Here is a 21240-nt window from a genome sequence, read left to right on the forward strand (position 1 = left end):
TCCTTAAGTGGAAAAAGGTGACAAGTTTTATTCAAATTTCATACAATTCACTATATTGGTTTTGTAAATGTGGTCAGCCCTAGTTATAGAGCATTCTAGTTGCTGTAATAACAGCTCCGTGTCACGACCAGGGTTTCTCGGCATGGTGGTCGGCGGGTGTTACCTGTGTGGATGTTATGGTGGGGGGCGTCTGGTGGTGGTGCTTGTGCCTGGCGGGGAGCATTGGCTGTGCGCGGTCATGTGTGGGCATATTGTCACTCTGTGCTGGGTGTGCCTGGCGGTGTTTCCGTTCCGCTCCGGCATGGGCGCCGCCATCTTGCTTTCTGCCATGTGACCTAGTTCCCCAATCCTGGCGTGTCACATGCTCACTCTCTGACCACTCACGGCTGGGTGCTGGGTACAAAAGGGAGTTCAGAGCTCCCTTGCATTGCCAGTGCAACGTGTTTCTCAGAGCTAGCTGAGAGAGAGTTTCTGAGCTTGTCCGCCTGCCTGTTGGATCTCTGTCTAAGCCTGCTTCACCTAACCTGCTCCTTACCTTCTCCCACTGCCTCCTCCTTTTGCCTTCCCCATTGCCTGAGTATCTGTGTCAGCTGTTACCCTGCACCTTGCCTCCACTTGCACCTTCCTCTGGACATTATTTCTTCAGCCACAATTCATTTCAGCCTCACAAGACCTGGAATACTGGACTGCCTTCTGTTATCACTACCCCGACTTTTTTCCCATTGCCTCACTACAGTTCCCAAGTGCACTTTAGTGCTATACCCAGACTTTCTGTTTTACCTCATTCATGCCTGTTAAGCCACTCATTAAAAACTCCACGTTTATTTTTAAATCTGTTTCAGTGTCTGCTCCTATTACCACCCTGCGCCCACAACAAAACCAGAACCTCATACTCCGGACCTCTTACTGCACAGCTTCCTGCTGTCGGCGTCTAGTTGTTAACTTTGTTGTTCATGTTGTCAGGCTCAAATACACAGAGAGATCATATTCAGACAAAGGCATGTCTATGTATAATGCATGTATGCTATGATTCTGTTCCCTAGGACACCACTTGAACACTGACTGCAATCAGCCTTCCTAATGAGCCACTTGTCAACATCATACATACTAATTGTTTACTGCTCTCTCTGGACCTTATTCAGAGGCGGCCGTACAGTCTACGACCGCACGGCCGCCTCGATGTTTGGCCAGTGCGCATGCGCACAAGGGAACCGGCTCCTTCGTGCGCATGCGTGAGACCCGCTACGACCGACAGCACCGGTCGTAGCGGGTCTCTTTCCAAAGGGGGCGAGTTGTCGATGTTGATTGACAGCTCGCCCCGTTTGGAAGGCGGGCCGGGGGGGTGGCAGCCCAAACGGAGGCGTTCCCATGGGAACGCCTACCGTTTGTGGGAGGCCCCACTGACATCACAAGTGATGTCAGTGGAGAGCTTCCGGCTCTGACAGAGCCAGAAGCTCTCCAGGGCTTACGACAAGTGAGACCCTACCCTAGGGTCTCGTCGTAAGCCCCGATGGTCGCGATGGTCTCTGACCATCGAGACCATCACCCGAGCGGTCGTTAAAGCTGTGGGTGTAAACCCACAGCCTAATGACCGAAACAGAGGCGGCCGGTCAGGATGCAAGCGGCCGCCCAGTTTCTGAGCGACCGCTTGCATCCTCCGACCGCCTCTGAATGAGGCCCTCTATCTCATGTATGTGCTGTTATGGCTGGTCACTGACAATTGCAGCTCAAAAACACTATGGTACGATAGTTCATTTTTCATGTCACCAAAGCGAGCACTGATAATGTTCTACGTTTTTACATTCTATCTGTACATCCAGTGAATTAATACTTACCAGCTGCTAGTGAAGGACAGCACTGCTCCTTCTCCTGAGTTATGTTGTTGCTACGGTAGGGCACATCTGGCAGAGAGGGTGACAAAACTGGCAGGGCAGGAAATCTTCCGACTCCACACATCTGGACTGATCCCAGAGCCAAGTGCTTCACCAAGGTAGATCCATTCTGTACAAAGCTATGGAAGAGAGACTGATCAATAAGCTACAGTACATGTAATTGCATGATGAAGTGATGGACATTATTTAGTTACTAATGTAGCCACAGACAAAAAACCTACCAGCTAAAATCAGATACACATAGAACCAGATGCTTCAAATTATGTACCCATGAGTGAAATGTAATGACTGTCTCTGTTCTCATTCTACATATTAAATAGACAATTGCATATATATGTACAGTATGTACGTATGCAGTATTTTATGAAATTGAAAGATACAGACAATGAAAAAGTGCAGAATATAAGGGACCAGTACAACAAGAGGAAAATAGACTTACACATTATACTACACAATAACAGCTATTGCATAAATACAAAGACAACAAACTACTTATTATGTATTACATTATTACCAATGAGACCAGGAGTAAAACATGCGTTTATTATCTGTATATAATAGTTCAGAAACCAGCATATTAGATAAGACTCATATACAAATGTAACGTTTTATGACCTCATGCAGCCATTTCTATACACATGCACCAGTGTTCATGGGGAAGCACAAAGGTGGTTGTGTCTGGGGTGCAGAGATTATATAAATGAGATAATACATATGAAGAGGGAACATTTGCTGGGGAGGTCCCTGCTTTGTCAGAGGGCTCCCTCCTTCTCATCCCTGCAAAAATAGAATTTTTGGTCAATTTACCATTGAATCCTTTTCTCTTAAGCAGGCTGGGGAACACTGGACCATGGTATTGTAGCTTGGGGCTGGAGCTGGCACTTAATAAAACTGTACCTTTAAATCGTATGCTCCTCCCCCCTGCAATCCCACAATTCCAGTACTTCTTTAAAAGAGTCCGGCGAGGAGTAGCAGGAACACAGTGAAACTTTTCAGAACAACCAAACAAGCCAGTAGGGAAAAGACCGGTTAAGAACCAAACACCTCGCACGACTGAGCGTGAGGGCTCGCAGTGTTCCCCAACCTGCTTAAGAGAAAAGAATTCAATGGAAAGTTGACCAAAAATCATATTTTCTCTTTCAGCAAGGTTGGGGAACACTGCTGGACCATGTGACACACCAAAGCTGCCCCCAGGGGAGGGAACGCTCAGGCTACCAAAGCCCCCCCAGCGGAGGGAACCCTCAGGCTGCCTGACTGGACAACTGTACGCACAAAGTGGGTGCCGACAGAGGCAAAAAACCTGAAACATAAAAATGAGCAAACGCGGGGACAGGGGACCAGATAGCTGCACGATGTACCTGTGCTGCTGAAGTTCTGCAACGCGCTGCACCTAGCGGAAGGCACTGACACCTGGTCTGGTGGCAGTTACCCTGCACCAGAATAGACTAGAGTAATGTCCGAGCGGATCCAATGTGCGAGGGTTTGCTGAGTAGTCTGCCAACCACAATCCTACGCATCTTAAAGAACCCGCAGAAAACAGTGCAGCGTACCAAATAAGACGTGTCCAAGGAAATTATTATTATTATCATTTATTTATATGGCACCACAAGTGTTCCTTACAAAGTACATAAACAAATAATTAACCCGTGACTTACAATACAATACAAAGCAGGACATGGACATGTCTAATAAACACTACTATATTAGCGACCTTTACGCTCACATAAGCAGCCAAGTGTAAGTTACCCTAGTGGGGTGTAAGAGATAAATTAAAATTACAGTAGGGAGAAGCACAAGAGAGTAGAGGGCCCTGCTCGAAAGAGCTTACATTCTTTAAGAGAGGGGCAGACAAACAGGAGTGACACAGATGGGGTAGGCGGGAAGGAAGAAGATGTAGCAGCAAGTTAGGATGAGAGATGGAAGGCTTTGATGAAGTAGTGGGTCTTAAGAGCTCGTTTGAAAGATTGTAGAGAGGTGCAGAGTTTGATGGGGAGAGGGTGGGAGTCCCAAAGGAAGTAATCAATTGACATGAAAGGCGGCGTGTATTAAGTGAACGAAGAGGGCGGACAGAAGAGTGAAGGGAGATGAGATCAGAGTTGTAAATGGGAGAGGAATGGGAGAGGGCTTTTTAAGTGAGTGTGAGTACCTTGAATTGAGTGCTGAAAGGGAAGGGGAGCCAGTGGAGAGCTTGTAAGAGAGGGGAGGCAGATGTAGAGCGTTTGGAGAGGAAGATGAGCCAAGCAGCAGCATTGAGCACAGACTGGAGAGGAGAGAGATGGGATTTGGGGAGGCCAGATGGGAAGAGGTTACAGTAGTCCAATCTGGAGATGACCAGTGAATGTATCAGGGTTTTGGTGGCATCCTGGGTTAGAAAGGGTCTGATCTTGGAAATATTCTTGAGATGGAAACGACAGGACTATGAGAGGTTCTGTATATGTGGTTTGAAGGAGAGGGAAGAGTCCAGGATGACTCCAAGACAACGCACTTTGGGACTAGATTAGATAGTTATGCCATCTATTGATAAAGAAATAGTGGAACATGATGTTATGTGGGAGGACGATCAGCTCAGTCTTAGACATATTAAGTTTGAGAAATCGCTGGGACATCCAGGAGGGAGATAGCAGAGAGACAGTTAGAGATACGAGTCAGTAGAGAGGGGGATAGATCAGGTGAGGAAAGGTAGATCTGAGTATCATCAGCATAGAGATGATAATGGAGGTCAAAAGAGCGGATGAGTTTACCTAGAGAGGACGTATAGAGAGAGAATAGGAGAGGTCCAAGAACAGAACCTTGGGGAAAATCTACTGTAAGAGGCCGTGGGGGGAGGAGTCATCGTGAAAGGAAACAGAGAAGGAACGGTCAGAAAGGTAGGAGGACAGCCAGGAGAGAGCAGTGTCACGTAGACCAAGGGAGTGAAGGCTATGCAGCAGTAGAGGGTGGTCCACAGTGTCAAAAGCAGCAGAGAGGTCAAGGAGAATGAGCAGGGAGTAGTGGCCATTGGATTTGGCAGCAAGGAGGTCGTTGCTGACTTTCGTGAGGGCAGTTTCAGTGGAGTGGAGCGAATGGAAGCCAGACTGAAAAGGGTCAAGGAGGGAGTGGGAGGAAAGAAATGTGGTGAGGTGGTTGTAAACAATACGCTCAAGGAGTTTGGAGGCAAAAGGGAGGAGAGAGATTGGTCCGTAGTCAGAGAGAATGGTAGGATCAAGGTTAGATTTTTTAAGAATGGGGGAGACAAGGGCATGCTTGAATGCAGAAGGAACAGTGCCAGAAGAAAGGGAGAGATTAAGGAGGTGGGCAAGATGGGAGAAAATCTGCCGGAGAACGTGATCTTCTCCACTGTCGCTCGGCGGTTCGTGAACATTTTTGCAGGTATCTGGTGCATTTGGAATGCCAGGGTTGAGGTGTGGATTTGCGAGGGTGAGCAGTGATTGCCGGAAGAGCAGAAGTAAGGGAGGCATCGAATAGGGAAGCAGCTTGTTCAACGCAGGAGAAGGAGAGAATAGGGGAGAGAAGTGAGTCAAGTAGGGAAGAAAAGAAAGCAGTGTCGATAGCTTCAAAGTTACGCTTCGTGATGGTGGCTTTCGGAGGTAGAGAAGGGGAAGGAGAGAGGCATAGGTTAAAAGAGAGAAGGTGATGGTCAGAGAGGAGGAATGTGGTATTGGGAGTAGTGAATACCAGATCAAGGAAATGATCACTCGCATGGGAGGGTGAGGAGGTCCATTAGGAGAGGCCAAATGAGGAAGTGAGGGTGAGTAGTTTGGAGGCAGCGGATTCTGGCCCTGATTCAGAGCCGGACGCTCTGACAGAGCGCTTGCTCTGAATCAGGGCCGTCCCTGCTCCTTTTTGGAGCGTCCTCCTGGCCGCTCGCATAGCTGTGGGTGACCACAGCTATAGCGAGCGGCCAAAATGATGGTCGCGATGGTCAAGACCATCGGGCTTATGACGAGACCCTGCGGTAGGGTCTCGCTGCCGCAAGCCCAGGAATGCTTTTGGCTCCATCAGAGCCAAAAGCACTCCCACTGACATCACTAGTGATGTCAGTGGGGCTGGACCCAGACGGTAGGCGTTCCCAAGACCATCGCGACCATCAGGCTTGCGACGAGACCCTTGTGGTAGGGTCTCGTTCATCGCAAGCCCCAGAGAGCTTTCGGCTCTAACAGAGCCGGAAGCTCTCCACTGACATCACTTGTGATGTCAGTGGGGCCACCCCCAAACGGCAGGCATTCTCATGGGAACACCTACGTTTGGGCAACCACCCCCCCCCGGCCCACCCACCAAACGGGGCGAGCTGTCACTCAACATCGACAGCTCGCCCCCTTTGGTGCAAGACCCGGAGCGATGGAGTGCCCGTCGCTAGCCGCGTCTCCCGCATGCGCACGACGGAGCCGGCTCCGTCGTGCGCATGCACTGTGGGCCACCATCGACCCGGTTGTGAGCGGTCAGCGCTGCGACCAGGTCGGAATGAGGCCCAGAGGCAGCACAAATAGTAGCAAGTGATACACAAAGTTTTTGTAGCACCCAAACAGTGTTGAAAGTCCAGTTATGCAGTCAGCAGAATCTTATAGCAGTGAGAATGTGGATTCACCTTTGTTGATGTTATTTACTCCAAATTTAGATTAGGTTGTTAGAAGTGTAGATAGGTTGTTTCCCTTCTGTTTCACTCTGCAATCTAAAAAATCTGCAGAGCTCAGCCCAACTAGCAGAGCCAGATCATCCCCATCCCGGGAATCCACCAAAGGAGGAAGAACCTGAAAGACAATACCTGAAACCAGTGTCGGCTGGAATCGTAAAACCTTTACGGGAAACCGCACGGTCTTCATGGAAAACGAGCAAGAGCGGCTTCAAAACCCTAAACACGGAACTATGCTGAGGGCAGGCAATAGCCATAAGGAAGACCAGCTTCCAAGCAACTAACTGAAGATCCATTGAACCCAATGAAACCCATGGAGCCCGCGCAAGAACCGAGAAGACTAGATTAAGAATCCACGGCTCCACCTGCGGATGAACTGTGGCGAATATGCAGCACACCGTGTAAAAATAGTTTGGACCCTTGGAAGAAGTGCCAAACGCAGCTGGAAAGAAAATGACATGGCCAAAACCTGTAACGTCACAAGACAAAGGCCCTCATTCAGAGCCGTACGCTCTGAGCAGAGCGCACGCTCTGAATGAGGGCCGGGCTCCATTTTCATGGAGCGTCCTCCTGGACGCTCGTATAGCTGTGGGTCACCACCCACAGGCTATACGAGCGTGCATTTTGATGGCCGCGATGGTCGTGACCATCGCGACCATCGAAATTGCGAGCCGGAGCCTGCGGTTGAGGTTTTCAACCGCAAGCTCCGGAGTGATTTTGGCTCTATCAGAGCCAAAATCACTCCCACTGACATCACTAGTGATGTCAGTGGGCCGGCTTCTGACGGGAGGCGTTCCCGTGGGAACGCCCCCGTCAGGGAGGCACGCCCCCGGCACGCCCACCAAAGGGGGCGTGCTGTCAATCAACATTGACAGCACGCCCCCTTTGATCGGACACAACGAGCGAAGGAAAGTCCTTCGCTCGTCGTGTCTGGCGCATGCGCACGACGGAGCTCCCTCCGTCGTGCGCATGCTCAGTGCAGACCATCGACCCACTTGCGAGCGGACAGCCGCTCGCGAGTGGGTCTGAATCAGGCCCAAAGTCGGAAGCCGGCCTCCAAACCCTTCAGAAGGAAAACCAAGCCATGTGAGAGGTGAAACCTTGTAACGGTTACACCACAAGAGGTAGCGATTCCAAACCCGTGGGTGAGCGCGAGATGGAAACGGAATCTGGGCTTGCAGCCAAGTACGGACCATGAGAGAAAGACCTGCAGCTGTATCGCTCCTAGGCATGGAAGGCCAGACGCGAAAACCAACCGAGGAAGTGCCCCGGTAGAAAAGAGCAGAGTTGCAGCGGTCTAGACGAATGGAAAGATGCTACCCCTGGCCTACCGACCACGGGAGAATGTCCGTGTACCATGACAAGCACAGCCAGCCAGGAGCCACCAGGATTACCTTTACTCGGGAAGCCGTAATGCCCCTGGAGACATGAAGGAACAGTGTAGAAATGTGGTTCTGCTGAGGAAGTCCACTGTCCAATTTCCCACTACCGGCCTGACCACCACAGAGAGATGGAACCAAGGTTTCTGCCTCGGACAGAGTACGGCATTGCTGCCACGCACTGTTGCCTTCCGGAAGACGTACCTATGTCATCACCGGGTTGTTGTCCGACCGCCTGCGACAAGCTGGCGAGGACAGGGTCCTTTAATCTCAAGCTCATCGAACTGCTGAGCCGTTGTGGACTGTGACCCAAGGCCCCAGAGCCAAAAAGCAACATCACGGCACTTCAGCCCAGGAGACTCGCGGACGTGGCCACAATGAGCCCATCCGGACAGACCAAGGAATTTACCTGGAGGAAAAGAACGAAAAACCCCCACCAATGGAGAGTGACGTGTGTGGCCTTACAGAATGGGAACTGAGATGAGAGGGATGCCGAGCAACCCTGTCAAGTGTGGAGAATCACACACTGGTGTACTGAATGGTCTCTAAGTGGAGACCAACTTGACCAATGACCAAATATTCCACAAGGGCCATGGACAAGGCACCGACCAAACCGTTGAGACCAAGGTCGGTACGGTCCCCGCACTGCCTGCCGCAAGGAAAACACCCCTGGAGAGAGGTGTTGAAGGCCACCCCCAGGACTGAAGGTGCATATATACGGAATCAAGAAAGACCTTGCAAAAGTCGGCACACAGCCCTGATCCGAAAGTACTTGAAACAAGCGACCTAAGAAGGTCCGTAACGCTGAAGCAGAGGTATCCTACACAAGCAGAATCTCCGAAGAGAACAAATTGTGATACCTGCTGTGTGCACTAGGCGCGGCAGCACCTATAGTATTGTGGTGCAAACACACGGAGCCAGAGCTTCAGCGAATGGGAGGGCCTGCAATAGACAAGGAACCGAGTCAATTACCCACTGAGAAAGTAGGAAGACCTGCCTCAAACAGAATCCGAAGACGCACGTTCCAGACATCTAGGGAGGAGGTGTTGGCCTCCATGCTGTGGATCCCGGATCGGAGAGAGTTCATGCGAACTGAACAACCCACCCCCTGGTGCGCAAGGCACGAAGAGACCAGAGCGGCTGGAATAAGCAGGGCAGCCTGTGAACAAGGAAGCAGATAGAACACCAGTTTCCGTACCTACGGTGGAACTGTAGTAAACATGCCGGCTGAGAGGAGTGGGATGAGAGCCCGGCCCAATTGTGAAAAAACATTAAGCAACGCCATGGTGGCGGACCTCCGAGACCCCAGATGGAACCATAGCGAAAGATGCCACACACCCAGCTGGCTGAAGACGTCACCAAAAAAGGTAGCTGACCCGGAGCAACCGCCCTACCACATGCAAGCGAACTGGGTAGAGAGAGACAGACACTCCGTTAGGCCTTAGGTTCCTCTGGAGCCGTGTCCCCAGAACAGAGGATGTTACTTAAAATTCTGCTACCGGAAAATGAACCCCTATTGGGGAAGAAGTGGATTGTGTCAGACTGACCTTCCAAGGACACACCACCTGGAAGGAAAACACTTGTTAAGCTTCGACCGAGCTGCCTGTGTGGTGCGTGCTCCAGCAATGGAGCCGCCCTCATCAGACCCGGCAAGATGGCGGCGCCATCCAGACAGCACTGCCACTCAACACCCTCTAAAAGGGTGCGAGCACGCCCCGGATCCAGGCGGTCTCTCCTAGGGACCAGAGTGCTTTGTGGGGGGTCCCGCCGGCGCACCCCCCCCCGCCGCAGCTGCATACTAGCTCCCGCAGCCGCCCACACTCAATCTGTGTGCTGCTACAAGCAGCGCGCAGCTCCTGAACTAGAAACAAAAATAAAAAGTTTACAAATAAATACAAAATAATAATTACCTACAAGGGCTGCATGGCAGCCCATCCAAAACATGCCCTACTCCTCAGGCACTTAACGAAGACTGGAATTGTGGGATTGCATGGGGGAGGAGCATAGGATTTAAAGATAGTTTTATTAAGTGCCAGCTCCAGGCCCAACCTACATTCCCATGGTCCAGTGTTCCCCAGCCTTGCTGCAAAAGAAAGTGCCTGATTTTTGGGCCTAATCCTATGCCTGCAATGGGATGCACCTACAATCATAATAAGTTTAAGAGCTAACTAATAAGTATTTCAGGGAAAAAAACAGAAAATACATTTTCTAAGAAGAGCATTAAGTAAAGGGCCTAATCTCCCCAGTAGTATATTTGTAATGTTATTATTCTTATTCTGCATGTATGTACAACTGATGTATCATGTCATATATACTTCTGGATTTAATGCTCAATATCTAATATGAACCAATATATATTTCATGATATCAGATGTGCTGGTTCATATATATATATATTTTTTTTTTACTGTAAAAATGCTGTCATACTTGCTATTTAACGCCAAGTAGCCCACATGACTATGTGCATCATACAAGGAGTCCTACAGCTATTTGGAATGCTAACAAGACTAGGAACATCTCTATAGTAGCTCCTGGAAAAATGACTTTTCATATGCGGATATGAAATCTTTTCCCAGAGCTCACCTATCTTCGTGGCATGTTATTTTTTTAATGTCATTCAGTAACAGTCACACCTCCTGTGATGTAGTACGAAAAGAGGAGCCCCAAGTGATGGCCTTACAGGGTATGGTAACGTGAAATCCATCTCACTAACAAATACTGATGGTACATACTGTACGTCAGGGCACAAATAGGTTGCTGGGACTGGAGGTAGCCATTTTATTGGTGGCAATGGTGACATTATCGAGCCTGTTCCACAGAGACCCATGCAGTGCAAGGGGTTAAGGAAGTCTCATTAGCTCAAGAACACTGAGTGGTGGTGGAAAATATAAAGTTAATCCGATGCCACAGCATTCTCTGCAAACACTTCACACTAGGGTGTACGGGCATCAGTGACTGCCGCACAGCCATCTTTCAGTCAGGGGTTAATAACATCGTGATTTTGTTTCACCAGGTATCTTTCACAGTTCCCCTTTTTCAGAACCCCCTTAGGTATCCCCACATCCCCACAGTGCCACAAGGTAATGACAGTAAGAAAGCAGGAAGATACTATGGCCCTGATTCAGAGCCGGACGCTCTGACCAGAGCGCTCGCTCTGAATCAGGGCCCACCTCCATTAATATGGAGCGTCCTCCTGGACGCTCGTATAGCTGTGGGTCACCACCCACAGCATATACGAGCGTGCAAAATGATGGTCGCGATGGTCTTGACCATCGCGACCATCGGAACTGCGAGTAAAAGCCTGCGGTTGGGTTTCTCAACCGCAAGGCCAGGAGTGATTTTGGCTCTATCAGAGCCAAAATCACTCCCACTGACATCACTAGTGATGTCAGTGGGGCCGGCTTCAGACGGTAGGCGTGCCCCCGGCACGCCCACCAAAGGGGGCGTGCTGTCAGTCACCTTCGACAGCACGCCCCCTTTGATGAGACACTCCGAGCGAAGTAAAGTCCTTCGCTCATCGGGTCTCACGCATGCGCACGACGGAGCTCCCTCCGTCGTGCGCATGCGCAGTGGGGACCATCGACCCACTTGCGAGCGGACTGCCGCTCGCGAGTGGGTCTGAATGACCCCCTATATTTCATTGCTGTTCTCCACAACGAAGATCATTACACCACCCATAGATGGTGTTAGATACTGGAGCGGAGAAACGAGCTGAGCTTTCCGTTCATCCCTGAATTGCAGCCGACTACTTTACCTATACTACAGTATGGGGAAGTGCTGTCTGCTGTGATTAGGGGGGTCGCAGATGAATTTGGACTTTTCTCTGTGGTAACCCTCTATCTGAACCGATCGATACAGGTAAAAGCTTTTTTTTCCACAGCTCCAAACTGAAAATATAATTTTCACTGCTTTATGAATAGAGGCCCTCATTCAGAGGCGGTCACAAGAAACGACTGCTCATTCTGAATGAGGGCAGCCGCTTCTTTTTTTTAAGTGCGGCCTCCACCCACAGCTAAGCGACCGACCAGGGTGATGGTTGCGATGGTCAAGACCATCGCGAACATCGGGGCTTACGACGAGACCCTAAGGTTGGGTCTCGGCAACCGCAAGCCCCAGGGAGCTCCCTGCTCTGATCGAGCAGGAAACTCCCCACTGACATCACTGCTGATGTCAGTGCGGCCGCCCACAAAACGACAAGCGCTCCATCAGGAACGCCTCCGTTGTGTAGCCACCCCCCGCCCTGCCTACAAAACGGGCCGAGCTGTCGATCAACATCGACAGCCGGCCCTTTTGTAGTGAGCTCTGGCGCGCGAGAGTTTCTCTCTCGCACCGGGGCTTGCGCACGCGCAGTGTGGCCGCTGCGCGTGCGCAGGACCAAAACATCAAGCCGGTTGCAAGCGCTAAGCGCTTGCGACCGACTCTGAATGAGGTCCAGAGCCTTTAGTATCTAAAACAGCACTTATGCTATTACATTTGTTTGCTTTGTCTGTACTGTAGCCTATGCATTTGTGGAACATGGAATGTAATATGGGTCTCTTTATTATGAAAGAACTTCAGCTCCCTATTATGTAGGTCTAAAAAAAAAACACATCCATCCAGAATGAAAATGGTCTAAAAGAAAAATGAAAGGAAAGCTCCAGCTGACAGGAGTTGGGAGAGTAGTGGGGAAAAAAAAAAAAACTCAACCAAAGTTCTCTTAATTATTTATACACTAGTATATTGAACCCAATATATACTGGGTCACCTAAGACTCCCTGTCGTGTCCTCCGTCCCTGCTATTCTGTCACCCTTCCTCCCCCGCACCATCATGACTCCCCTCCTCTGCTCCCATACTTATCCTGTTCTGGTGGTGGGTGGCTGGCAGCTGGCTAGGGTCTGTCCCGTCTCCCTCGCAGTGGGAGCCTTTGGTGTACATGCCCAGGCTTACACTGCACTGAGGAAGTGAGACAGACCCTTCTGGAATTATTGTATAGATAATGGCATAACCCTAGAATACGTTTCTCTGCAACAAGCCAAAGTTTATAAAATTACTATAAATCAAAAATAGGACTTTGGTTACAAACAAAAGGGGCTGAAGCACTAAATTTTCTGCTGGTTTTGTATGTTTCATACCTGGACATCTGTTTCCATGCAGCATCCAAGAGGGTGGTGTATGCCCCAACCAATATGGCATCAAAATAACACGGGATAAGGTACCGTGGAATTTTCTTCAAGTACGAGAACATTGCAGCAAACCACTTGCCCACCTTAAAAACAATTCAATCCATCTCTTTATTACTGAATGCAACAATATAGGTAATACAGAAAACATAGTACATTAAAAGTACACATAAATGTCCTGCATATTTATAGAACTCTCCAGTTATAGATTTACATGTGCACTCTATTTTTACTAAATAAGTGTGTTTTAATATTTCTCAGGTTTGCATAGGGCTAGATCACATGATCCCTTACTCACTTCTGCACATGACCCTCCACGTGCAATGAGACGGTTACTGACATAATCAATCATCCAATCTCCAGACCTCAGATTATCACAAAATGGATGTCCCAAGTCATTCTTAGGCCTGATGTCAACCATGACAGCTAGTAAACCTGCCAAGTTAAGACAAAAAAAGAGTTGACAATATATAAATATACTGTAGTCAAATGAAGGCTAACAGAATTTATACTTTGATGTCATCAGAAACTGTGAAAGAATAAGAAAAGTTTTTTTATAACTACTCAACAAATAAAAAGAGAGATGTCAACATTTTTTAATGGAAATATTAAAAGACAATTCCCCTCCCCCAAAAAATCCAGTTTTGGATTAATAACTTTAAATAAAACCTAATCGCACAAGCTACTGGTGTCCAGGTTCAGGCAATTCAGCGTGTCTCCTCCACTGCTCTGCTGACTTCCTACATGCTCCCGATGGCAGAGCGCTGTGGATGGAGAACACGCTGCCTGGCTGAGAAAAAGCACAGAGTCAGCAGGAGTGAGAAGAGCGGAGCAAACAGTGCGGGAGGTTTGGGTGGAATAATCCTCTAATACTTAGACACAGAGGGCCTAATTCAGTACCAATCACAAGTGCAACTACGGATGCAGACTGAGCGTTTGTTTGCTGTCGCGCATGCGCGTAAGCCGCACTGTGTGTGCTCTGCGCACTGCAACTATGGACGCACAGAGGAATCCATTTAAAAGTGAGTGACAGGCTGTCAGTGTTTGGGGGTGGTGACAAGGGGGTGGTTGGAAGAACGCAGGAGTGTCTGTCCGTTTGAATGCAGTTTCCTGAGTGTGCATAAATTAGCCTCTACGATTGCATACATAGCATGAGAGCTCTCTGCGTGCAAAGAGACTTGCAGTGTCTGCAGCTGGTCAGACCTGGTGTAAATGCTGCATGACTGGCTGATGTTTGTCGATGGTATCGATGTTTATACAGAAGAGCGACATTGGATGGATGCGAGAAAGCAGCAGTGGGTGTCTTTATTCTGGCTGAGCTTTCGCAGGCATTATCATGTTTCCACAGCTACGTTCCGTGCAAATTCACAGCTGCGATCGCAATTGCGTTCGGTAATGAATCAGGCCCATAGTTTTCATCACTATTTTGTTCAGACAATTTTTTACAAAAAGATGAATCCTTTACTGCGGTAATTGCCTATTACTTTTCACTAAGGTATTGAAAAGTACTTTGTATTATTGCTAATTAACTAATAGAATGGTCTATCATCTAGACAGCACGAGAGCAATATGAGCAATGCAAATATATATAATATATATATATATATTATATATATATAGTATAAGTGAAACCTAGCTACTCTTGTCAAAACTCCCTTTAATGTTGTTCTATTTTTAAAGAGTAATATATGGCTAAACATTTAGTAAGTAAAGCCTGATATTAATAATATTATTATTATTATTATTATTAATAATAACAATAATCTGTATGGAAAGCTTACAAACAGTATATTGTATTGCAAGGGATACAGGCTGGTAGGACAAGACTACAGTATGTAACAATCATTTGACCTTACCTTGCAGACCAGCGTACTTCAAAGGGGTCCAGTTTGGAATGTTGTAACAGCCACCCCCATCTTCCTGTTCCTCTGCATCACATCGATATAATACTTGGTTGAGGTCAGCCAAAGACAGTTTATGGGTAATGCTGCAAGAAAAGGAGGATGAAACAGTTGTGAGACTACAATGTAGCAATTTCCTAGGCCACACAGTAGTTATACAATACAGAATTAAACTTATTCTTAGTTCCTGTTATCATTAGCCTTTATTTAAATAGCACCAGCATATCACGCCGCACTTTGCAGATAATGTTTTAGTCATTTCCATCAGTCTACAGTTGTTCTTGCTAGTACAAGTTAGTGTGTTGTTTCACAGGAAGTTGACTGTTATAACATTAATGCTGCGTATCCACTAACAGATAGTGGAACGACAGTACAATTACAACATTGTAATCGTACAATCGTTTCTCATCCCCTGTAGTGCCTACACTGAACGATATGTTGTTCAGTGCAGGCACCCTCCCTCATCCCCGAACATGCTCAATCTGTCGTTATCGGCACATTGACCGTCATGTTCAGGCGATGACAGCGGGAGGGCACATCGCTGGTCATTTTCCACATTTTCATGCCCAATTTGTGAACAATTAATGAGCGATTGAACGATAACGATGTCGTTATCGTTCAATTGCTCATTTTAATCACCTAGTGGATATGTGGCTTAAGAGTTGGCAATATAGACAGTTATATCTAAATCCTATAAAAAGAACTGTCTTGTACTTTGCCAGATACCAAAACGTAATATGACCAAAAAGAACAGTATTAAACCAAACCCCTTCACTGCGGAGGATGAGCAGGCTTGTTCTCTGCATGTACCTTAAGACTGTGAAGTCCCATTTGTCCTCCACAGTAATGGGTGGGGACAGCCGGCAACTGCAGGGACAGATCTGAAACTAATAACATTGTGCAATGACAGCTGAGGTAGACATTTTATGTCCCTCTATCTCCCTCACTGTAGCAGCAAAGAAAAAAGGGGGTATCTTCCTTTGAAAGAGGCTAATCCCATCTTAAAAATGAGGTGCCCCATAAAAGCTGGTGTCTGGTGATCAGTGGGATCACCAGACACCAACCATAGTACACCAGAAAAATCATGGAGTCCTGGGAAATGAGAAGATCTCCCAAAACATGGCTTCCAATAAGAAGCAACCACATTAAAAAGAGGGTGATCCTTTCTTTTAAATGATGTGGTCCCTAGTAGCTATCATCTGGTGATCACAATACATTATTGTCCTGTGCTACAGAAAACACATGCTTAATGTATATGCTCTACCTTGCCCAAAACTGCACCTGTACACATGGGACACATATGAGAGAGTCCCTGTTTCTAATGATGTACTCTCTTAGCAGCTACTTTCTGGGGATCACCAGACAATATCAGTGAGCACTAAGGAAAAAAATATCTTCCATAGATGGGAGGAGGGCTCTTTAAATAATGGTCACATCATATGAAAAAAGTGTAAATAAATAAATATATAGTTGTTTATTTATCATTGTAATGGATGTGAAATAACCTAAGCAAAGCTTAGTTAAGACTCAACCTAAACAGTCCCAAACCAAATGAGAGAACGGCAAAGTACCCACAGTGTACATTACTCACTTTGTAAAAGGCACCTTCAGGATTGGATACAGCTCGTCATCTTGCAGACTGCCCGACTTGAAATGAGGAGTGAACTGGATCAGATGATTACGTAAGATGCCCACAGCCTTCTGAGCATTGGGATCTAAACCTACCCTGTTAGTAGCACAAACCAAATCAATAGTCAATACATAGCTTAATATTATGTACAAGTCTCCAAGATGGCTAAAGGTCAAAAACAAAAATCAATATTTTTTTCCAGCATTGTACTTTGCTCCAAATTATAGCATTAGCTAAAAGACCCTTCCTTCATCCTTAACAGTCTGTGATATCCGATGTCTGGGAGCCCCACTTCTTGAGATATATTTACTAGAACCCCAGCTGTAGTGAACAGAACAAATTAAAACACAAAATATTTATTGGCAGGTGCAGATTGCATATAATTAGTCTGCTTGAGGCTGCTGTACAATCAGCTACATTCTACACATTGCAGCATTACAAATACAGACAGATCACTTTATTCAATAATATTACATGGGTAATGGAGGAATGAGAGGAAACCACCCCACTGTGTAAAATAATGATTACATTTAACATGACACTGGCTGATACACCAGGAAGCAGAGCTGCGTTGATCTCATAGCGTGCAAGGCTCCAGGGAATGGTACATTCATATTTAGTTTGTGCTCCATAAGGAATGTGTTCCAGAGTGAGACGTTAATGCTACTGGCTAGTGTTCATAAAATCAAATCACATTTCCCACATAAACTTAAAATTCTACTAGATTAGACTAAGAATCCCCATTCATATACTTGCAGATATAAAAAAAAAACGCAAAGAACCTGAACGGAATAGCGAAATGCTCCTTTTGTTGCTGACAACATAGAACACGTGGCAATCTAGAATGCCAACATCCATGGGCTATAGGTGGTGTCATGTTTAAATTGAATGATAGTGGAGTAATAAATACCTGAATATGATCACACTTCCTGGAGTCAAATTCTCAAAATCTATTTCTTGAACATATTCATTCGGTCCTTTAGTGGCGACTCCAGCTTGCCTGACAATTTTACTGTCTTTGAGCTGAAAGTGAAAATTATTAATGACTCAAATGAAAAGATTAATGTGGCGGAGATCTGCAATAAAATGTAGCAGAATGGCACATTACCTGAATGTGTTCCCTTATCTCCACGGTGTATTGCGGCAAGCCATTAATGAAATGCTCATCCTGTTTGTATGGAGCAGTTTTCAACTCCACCGTCCTGGCTTCTAATATTACTTCCTCAATTGTTCCTTCACACAGAGAAACCACAATATTCAATTGTTATCAACCCAATAATCAAATTAAACCAAACGTTGATTAAAAATATGTTTAAACTGACACATTAAATGCACAAATGTACATGTCACTAGAAGAAAAATAAATGTGAATTGCTTAAAAAATAGTAGATATGAAACAGGTATACCTTGGTGACAAACACAACCTACTCCATAATATAATCAACATGTGACTTTGTGTACAGATTGCCCAATACAGATGTGTCCATATACACCTACAGTATCCTCAAATTGAGACAAATAGCCCATTTAGGCGAGCCACGGGCTTTGCAATTTGGCTGCACCAAGCATCTCACCAGAACAGTTTTCTCAAAATATATGCATTGCTATAGCAGCAAAAGTACAAGGGCATTTAATGCGTGACCTGAGGGAAGTCAAATAGCTGCAGTAATTTACCACAGACTAATTGACACCCCGGGCTATTCAGTTAGCCCCGAAGTGAGGCAGCTGGCAGCACTTATCTGGGATTATTTTCACCATTGCACAGACAGTGAAAAAAAATCCTTGATAACCACCATTAACGGGTGCCATGACTCTGTTAACGCTCGAAGCCATTAACTTTTCACGGATTTTGTGTGTTAACGCCTGTTAACACGGCAATTTAACGGGTGTTAACAAAGGTATCGGGTGGAAAAAGGGATCTAATTAAATCGCCTCCCTTTTTTACCCCCGCTAAGTTATTGGGGCTAATTGAATTCCCCCATAGTCACAAATCTAGGTAAAAAAGGAAAAGACAAGAATTTCAATAGAGTCACCATGCCTGGCGCTATATGTACATTATGTTTAAACTGTGACATTATATAAATTAAATTGTGACAGCAGTACTAATCTAGTGTGCCTGGTACGTACACTGGAAACGACTTTGTGTGCTTCTACGATGCAAAGATACAAAATTCAGGAAAAAGTATGAATAACCACCTGAGGTGGTGTGTCTAAGCTACGCCAAGTGTCTAGTTACATAACGCGTAAAAATGCTAGGTGAATGGTGACACGTCTGTAGCTCTCTGCCCATTCAGCTTATAAAGCATTGTCTGTATTTAAGCTATTCTAGCTGTCAGTCCTGGCGGAGCATCTATTGTACACACCAGCTTGTTGGCGGGAAATCAAGGACTATTTCCAGAAAAGTGATGTCAGCTCTTTAACCACATCATCTGGATAACTTTCTCCTCACCTTTCTTTTCTCCCACTTATTTTTCTGACACAATGTTATCCACTGAGGTGCATTTCCCTTTGTGCTGATAAACACACCTCTATTATCAGTTATCACAACTGTCTTGCCAACAGACCTCAAATCATGCAGGAGGCTATAGCAGGTGCTGGCGGAGGATATATCTTGAAAATTATTTGTTTAACACTAGGAACAATCCCTATAGCATTATTATTTGTCATCATAAATCTATCTGGACCCAACTGAACCAATTCTCTGTACCTGGAATGCACATCTGTGGGACCTCCTTGCTGTAGAAAGAGGTTTTGGGGTCTCTAAAGGCCGTCCTGGACACCGCAACAACTGACTGATGTGTATGGGGACAGTGCCGTGTTACCGCTACTATATCCTCATCTACCTGATCCACGTAAACCTGGCCAGAGGAGAGAGGGGCTAGTGAGAAACACACAACAGACATGGAAGTTTAGGAGTCGGTGATCATTTACTGTATCCGGGTGGGATGCATGGATGGTTTTTCCAGTGGAAGTTACGGAGACTTTGCACGGTTCTCATACAACAGCAAGAGATGAATTACCTGAATAAATCCACGGGAGGCCAGTTCTTGGTGAAGTCTGTTTAGAGCTTTCTTTCCTGCGATAATCCCAGTCTGTGCGTTCACCTCTCCAGCATTGGGAACAGTCAAATTTGGGTTCCACTTAGTGTAAAACCGCTCCTCCGTCACCACAGAAATCTGCCAGGAAGAAGCCGAGTATTAGCTATACACTGTAATCTGACCACACATTTATTTGCTTATATTAGACAATACACAAACGTTGGAGATACTAAAACGTATTATTGTGCTGTAAGAGCTCAGAACAAACCTGATGTGGTACCAGTTCATCATACCCCCGAGAACTCCCTGTAGCACAGCATGCCATAGACACAATGGCAGAACTAGGCAATGAATCGTAAGCGGATCGATGCTGGCAATAGAAGAATGTGCAATTAGCTTTCTGGAAAACATGCTACATGTGCTACATATCTAGTAATGACAATAGATAATAAAGGGAAATATTGTTCAAAATAAAATACCACACTCTCAAAATTAGTTTCTATAAAAAAAGAAATAAATAATACAAGGAAACTTTGTTTCTGCAATTTAACCTTATGTTTCCCCAAATAACAGGCTGCTTTCACAATACAGTGTATATACCTACTTCATTCTTTATCTATTCTTATCCTAATAAAGATAGCTTCGTTCAGAAAAGTGAAAATCATCACACAGTTTTCATCTGAAGCTGGAAACTCATGTTACTATTTAATAGTATTATAATGAATTGTTAAAATACTGAAGTGTAATAATTAATCCAATGCAAGTGAATGAACATGGTCGATGATCAGTTCATTTTTGGTGGTAAATATTTATCTGAAAGCAATCAGCCTGTTAGACCTTTTATGATGTGTATTGTAAATTTGAGATAAAAGTCTAAAAAATATGACAACTATACTACACAGTGCATGCACTGAAAATGTTTATCTGCTCGCTGAGATCAAAGCTGTAATGTACTTTTTCCAAAATGATCAAGTCTATATTTATTTTTGATATTTCAGATTAATACATTTTACAGACACTGCTACATAACAAAGCATTTTGTTGGTGAAAAGTGAATGGAAAAACCACACTTTCGGGTTATGATGTCAGTTCCACTAAATAAATATACTGTACCCTCAAGCTGTTCCCAACCACCCCTGATATTAGATAACTGAGTATCTTCTTACTTCTATTGGACTCTCATTGTCATGTGTAATGTCCATGAAGAGCGCGTGAGCGATTCCAGGAACCAGTGGTCTGAGACATGGCTGTACAAAGGAACCCACAGGCTCCCCACCATAGCGATATACAAGCCGGCCTTCCTCGTGGCTATTGTAAGCACTCATGGCCTCTGTTGAGCAAAGATTAACATTTAACCAAATCTCTTCTGTCAGCCATAATAAAAGCACAGTTGGGATGTGTGTGAAGAAAACAGATATATGTAACTGTAATAAGCTACAGCAGTGGAAGTTATTACATCTTGCACTGAAATGGGACACATTTATTTTATAATATAATGAACACATTAGTGTCATACTGCACAATCAGAATTTGGGTGTGCGTGTCTGCATACAGTATATCAATAAAGAAACCTGCATTTTATATATGTTACTTTGATGTAACAGTTACTG

At 45.9% G+C, this 21240-nt stretch overlaps 1 protein-coding gene across 6 annotated transcripts in view; it reads right to left on the minus strand.

The window, feature by feature from the left end:
• AGL (amylo-alpha-1,6-glucosidase and 4-alpha-glucanotransferase) overlaps nt 1-21240 on the minus strand; it is a 142233-nt gene that overhangs the window by 29285 nt on the left and 91708 nt on the right. For all 6 annotated transcript variants that reach the window (XM_088481992.1, XM_088481998.1, XM_088481997.1 and 3 more), the window contains exons 14-24: nt 20797-20960; nt 19899-20000; nt 19613-19768; nt 19300-19450; nt 17701-17825; nt 17503-17615; nt 16554-16688; nt 14918-15048; nt 13360-13496; nt 13014-13147; nt 1836-2011 (exon numbers count right to left, since the gene is read on the minus strand). In XM_088481992.1, coding sequence (XP_088338118.1) covers nt 1836-2011; nt 13014-13147; nt 13360-13496; nt 14918-15048; nt 16554-16688; nt 17503-17615; nt 17701-17825; nt 19300-19450; nt 19613-19768; nt 19899-20000; nt 20797-20960 — 1524 coding nt within the window. The remainder of the gene's footprint in view (nt 1-1835; nt 2012-13013; nt 13148-13359; nt 13497-14917; nt 15049-16553; nt 16689-17502; nt 17616-17700; nt 17826-19299; nt 19451-19612; nt 19769-19898; nt 20001-20796; nt 20961-21240) is intronic.

The sequence above is a fragment of the Taudactylus pleione genome, unplaced genomic scaffold (assembly GCF_031769625.1).
Source record: "Taudactylus pleione unplaced genomic scaffold, aTauple2 ptg000017l, whole genome shotgun sequence".
Taxonomy (NCBI): Eukaryota; Metazoa; Chordata; class Amphibia; order Anura; family Myobatrachidae; genus Taudactylus; species Taudactylus pleione.